At 52.7% G+C, this 4,836-nt stretch overlaps 2 protein-coding genes across 2 annotated transcripts in view; both read right to left on the bottom strand.

Annotated features, from left to right (window-relative positions):
- LOC113204973 (neuropeptide Y receptor type 2-like) overlaps window positions 1–2,272 on the bottom strand; it is a 6,700-nt gene extending 4,428 nt beyond the window's left edge. Inside the window, exon 1 of the mRNA XM_026420365.2 lies at window positions 1,909–2,272. The gene's annotated coding sequence lies outside the window, so the exon portion shown is untranslated. The remainder of the gene's footprint in view (window positions 1–1,908) is intronic.
- A 782-nt stretch (window positions 2,273–3,054) lies between these two features.
- LOC113204947 (translation initiation factor IF-2) overlaps window positions 3,055–4,836 on the bottom strand; it is a 12,794-nt gene continuing 11,012 nt past the window's right edge. Inside the window, exon 4 of the mRNA XM_052263827.1 lies at window positions 3,055–4,349. Coding sequence (XP_052119787.1) covers window positions 4,205–4,349 — 145 coding nt within the window. The 3' untranslated portion in view covers window positions 3,055–4,204. The remainder of the gene's footprint in view (window positions 4,350–4,836) is intronic.

Raw genomic sequence — 4,836 nt, 5'->3', positions numbered from 1 at the left:
GGGGGGAGAGGGGAGGGGGTGGAAGAGAGAAGAGGAGTGGATAGGGGTGGAACCGAATGGCGCGTCGAGCGGAAACGGCGAGTTCTCAGGAGAAGAAGTTGGGGGGCTGCGGCCCTCTGCGCTCTGTGCGGCGTGGGAGGAGTAGATCACGGAGATCACTCTTCCATTAACGTTATTAACAATCAATTACTTGCTCCACGCTCCGAGCCCTCCTGTCTGCTACTCTCGATCGGGGTACGATTCAAAGTTATACTCGCGGGAGGGCTATGCACGAAAGTTTCCTGCTTCCGGCGGCCATACCGCGGGAAAGACAAATGTGGACGCGCCTGGGCGGCGCTGACGGGGCGGGCGGAGCCACCCTACACCGTAGACCGTGTTTTAATAACGGAATATTCCCCGGCTCAAGGCGGGCCCGGCGAGGGCAAAAGAGGGGAAGGGATGCGGGGAGAGGAGGAGGCTCCCTCCCACGCCGCCCCCAGAAACTCCTGCCTATATCCCACGGAAGTAATATATCGTGGGGGTGGATGGGGAGCGCTGTGCGATTCCGCGCATCCTGTTTTTATCCGTCCTTCTCCTCTTGTTTTTTTCTTTGGTGTGGTGCAAAGGAATCAGGGTAGTGGGCGCCGGGTGCCGGGTGGTCACCGCACGCGTGTTGGGTTGCTCTGGCCCCCCCACCTAGAAGGCATGCTTCCCTCGGCCTTGGCATCTACCAGTTGAAGTTTTTTTCTTTTTAGGGGAAAGGTTCACCACATGTTTTTGCGACAAGCAATAAGCTGTCGTACTTGTCACGACTTTTCTTTCCCAAAGCAAGCAGGTGCGGTAGGAATGGTGAAAAACTCTGATGCCCCTCTTTTCTCCGCGGAACGCTCCACTCCTATCGGAAATCCGCGTGTCCCCGATGTCGTCCGCCGGGGCTACACGACGGCCGCTGAGTGACCCTGCCCCGGCTACTGCCGCTCACGTTTCCTTTACGCCCCGGGAGCCCTGGGAGGAGGCAGTGGCGCCGGGTGGCGCCTCTCAGGGACGGGGGGCTCTTAGACTGCCATCGGGATCCCATACCGACTTGCCGCGAGCTCTCCCCCTCCCCCCGCCCCTCTTTCTCTCCGTCCTTGTCCTCCCCGCCTCCTACTCGCTCCTCGTCTCTCTGTTTCTGCCGAGCCGAGGTGGCCAAAGATTGGCTCTAAACAGACCGTATACGTCAGGACGCCCCTTTACGACGGCCGTGAGGCGGGGCGGGGCGGGCCCGTCCCCCTGGCGGTACGACCCCGTCCCACCCCGTCCCACCCCGTCCTAGCGGGGCCGTCCCGGCCGGCTGACCTTAGAGGCTCCCTCGCCTCCCACGCGCACTGTTGCGTCTGCACTGCACTCTGGCCCCCAAGAGAGCGCTCGCTGCGTACAGAGTAGATGAGCCTTCTGTCTCCTTTCAGCTGCGTATTATACTATGTCAAAAATAACTGTCCACTTTTGTCAGATTAATTGGGCAAATTTACGAGAGCTCAGTGCCTGCGAGACACTCATTGTTGGAATAGGCAATCCCGCGGTACGTACACAGAATTGTTACTACTATTGCTTACGTACAACTATACGTAACGTACGTTCAAAGTTAAGCGATATTTTGCATAATTGCGTACAATATTGTATAGTTAAGTACAAATTTTCGCACGTAGGGTATGTATGTTGGCAGTTTCACGTAGCTACGCACAAAATAGTACAAAGTCAGTCGGTATGCGCGTATATGTGTTGCGGGCATGTGCCCGGCAGCTCTATGAGAGCTCAATTTGGCCGTTTCGTATTGCCTAGCGAATAGGCAACTACCCGTGCACACGCGTGATGTTGTGGTACAGCATAAGCCGGACACCCTTTTCGTTTATTTTTATTCGTGTATAGAACGTGCTAGGTTGCACTCACGCAGGTTGGTCCTCGGCGGGTCCTCTTCACGGCAGGCTCCCTCTTGGCGGGAGTGTCGGCACCCCATCCACGCGCCTCGGCGCGCCGCCCCGGCAGTCCGGCAGCCGCTGCCCTCTCACATCCTGGCTGCGCGCCCGCCCCGACCCCAGCCCGCCAGCCCGGGTCGACGACAACAACAACAGGTGCAAGGAAGTCGCGGATCGACCCGGCTCGGAAAGACGCCGTACGGCCCGCCGTTGTCCCGGCGCGGCTCGGATCGTCGCACTCGACTCGTATAGCGACGCGCGGTTGGCGGTGCGTTCCTCACGGGGCAGAGCGACCCTCTCAGCCGGCAACTCGACGCACACTGAGTCCTCGCGGTGCGGCCGCTCCGCCCGCTCCGCCCGCCTGCCACCCCCTGGGCCCCGGGGCCCGGGAGCCCGGAAGGGTGGGGGCGGCGGGCCTCGGGGGCGGGGGGCGAGCCAGGGGCGGGCCAAGGGGCGGGCCAAGGGGCGGGCCAGGGGCGGGCCAGGGGCGGGCCAGGGGCGGGCCAGGGGCGGGCCCGCGCGCACGCTCAGCTCGGATGGCTCGCGCTACAGGTCCGGTGCGCGGCCTCTTTGTCACTACACGTTGGAATACACGGGAATGTACATCATCTCATCCAAAAAGAGAACGCCAAACTATGACCTGATGCGCCCCGAACTTTTGTAAGTGCGTACGAGTTCATATAGGCACATGACACACGCTACTGCATTATGTTTTTGTAAAAAGCATTCGTGCCACTTACACCTACGGTTTGTCTTTGACAAATTTGTACAGAGAAGAATGAGTTCGCAGGTGTGGATGCTCAAAAGTGTCAACGCAGAATGCGTGTCACAAATTCGGTTGTTTAACTTTGTACACAAAAAATTTATACAAATCCGGTTTGAGTTAAACTGTGTAGGCATCATGTGCCTCACCTTTACTTATGGATACCGTTCTTGTACTTTGGTACATGCGAGGATTTAGTTCCAGCTCTGTCTGGGCTACGACGTCAATAGAGATGAAAGAGCGCGTATGGCGCCCTGGGAGCTGGCTGGAGCTGGCAACCCATTTGATGTCGGCTAAGGTGGCTCTCGGCTTTTCTAAAGAGGTTATAAATAAAAGCAGGGCAATTTATGACACATCTTTCAAGGATCAACGAAGAAACACTTTTTATTCATCCCGAATAAATACATACACACTTCCATTCATTCAAAATTTCCTACAAATAATAGAATAAATTAACACAAAAAGTATATAAAGAATTAACAAAATTATGGCCACCTCATAATCAAACGCACACAACACACAACAATAACAAAAATAAATAAATAGGATTTTGCACAATTTTTTCGAAAGATTTCACTCAAAGATATTGTTTTTCATTATGATTATCATCCAAGATTCCAAGTACTATAGGGAATCATATCTGAAAATCGATTGTTTTACTGTTCATTTGCGAGTACAAAATTATCTTTTTAACGTTAAAACTTAACAAATGCGTATCCATATTTTATAACATAATATGACTTTGATAGCAGGATCATGCCTTAAGACTTGAGAGAAGACATGTTTGCTAACCATACAGTTCTGTGTTTTACAATCAGTATTAAATAACTACTACATTGACTACGAGTGAGCGAGAGGACATATCAACTTCGTTTAAAATCCTTTGCATAGTTCTTTCCTTAAAATAGGCTTAAAACTTGTTTATATTTGTTTTCTTCAGTACGTAGTAGAAACAACCCGAAAAAACACATTACATGCTTTCGTTCTTAACAATGATTGTCTCTATGTTCGACATTCTCTAAGAGTGTGTTTATTTCATAATCAAATATTAGAAATTAATCATTTCTATTTACCTGAGTCTTCACTTACATACATTAAAATAAATTAGAAACAAACAAATCCTTTTTTTCACCATTTTTCTCCCAGATTATCTCATCTACAGACATAGCGCCATTTCGCTCGAGATCTTTTTCTCCAGAAATAAATTATAGGCTGAATTGCTCTTATGTTGGAAAGTCATACCAGAGGCTGCATCCCAAGGAGCACAAGTGACTTGGCCCGCGAACGTTCACACAGTGTCAGCAAACCCAGAGTAAAACATTTTCAGGCAAAATATACAATACTTTCCGATATTTGTTGGCCCAGTCCGAAGTCCGTGGGCATTCAAGTTGTTGCTGACGAACTCCGAACTGGTGGGGGGAAGGATAACAACTGTCGAAACGTTCGTAGAAACTATAAGAGGCGCGGTGTCGCGCTGCTTGGGACTCCTCTCCCCTGCTCAGAGCCCTCAGAGCTCGGTGTTGACGGTGCACGCCGGGTACAGCAGCATGCAGTTCTTCGCGTTCTGCCCGTCGCGGGCGGCCTGCACGTAGCGGTAGAACCTCACCACGGCCGAGTTTAGCGACGACGGCTTCTGCAGTTCGCTCGGGTCTCTGCGGGACAGAAAACATTTAGATTTATTCAACGCGTCGACAAACACCGGAATGTTGACGGTGTGCTTTTGATAAGAGGACAGTAGTTGACGTTGTGAGCCGGTGGAATGCCTTCCCTCCACCACCGCCGCCACCCCTTTCCCCCCGGAACATAATGGCTTTATCGCCTCACGTCCCGGTGCGGCGCGCCAGTCCCAGCTGCTGTTGATGTTGTTTGGCCGTTTGCGGACAAACAATCAATACTATCATAAACCGATTTTTATTGGCCGTGTAAACAACAAGGGTGACATATAAATCCTACAATCACGGGGTCTTTTCTCCGTCTAGCAGCGTCTGCCATAGCGCCTGCGAAGTGCGAAGTGAGGGCTAGAGACAGGCACGCTTCGCACTGGAGTGCCTACCACCCGGACCTCGCGGCGTCAGCCTGCGGAGTGGAGACTTGGCGGACCCGCTGCACGGGCGTGCCCACTGGAGTGCCTACCACCCG

The sequence above is a fragment of the Frankliniella occidentalis genome, unplaced genomic scaffold (assembly GCF_000697945.3).
Source record: "Frankliniella occidentalis isolate FOCC.00 unplaced genomic scaffold, Focc_3.1 Scaffold14, whole genome shotgun sequence".
NCBI lineage: Eukaryota > Metazoa > Arthropoda > Insecta > Thysanoptera > Thripidae > Frankliniella > Frankliniella occidentalis.
This window is presented reverse-complemented; position numbering and strand designations above follow the sequence as displayed.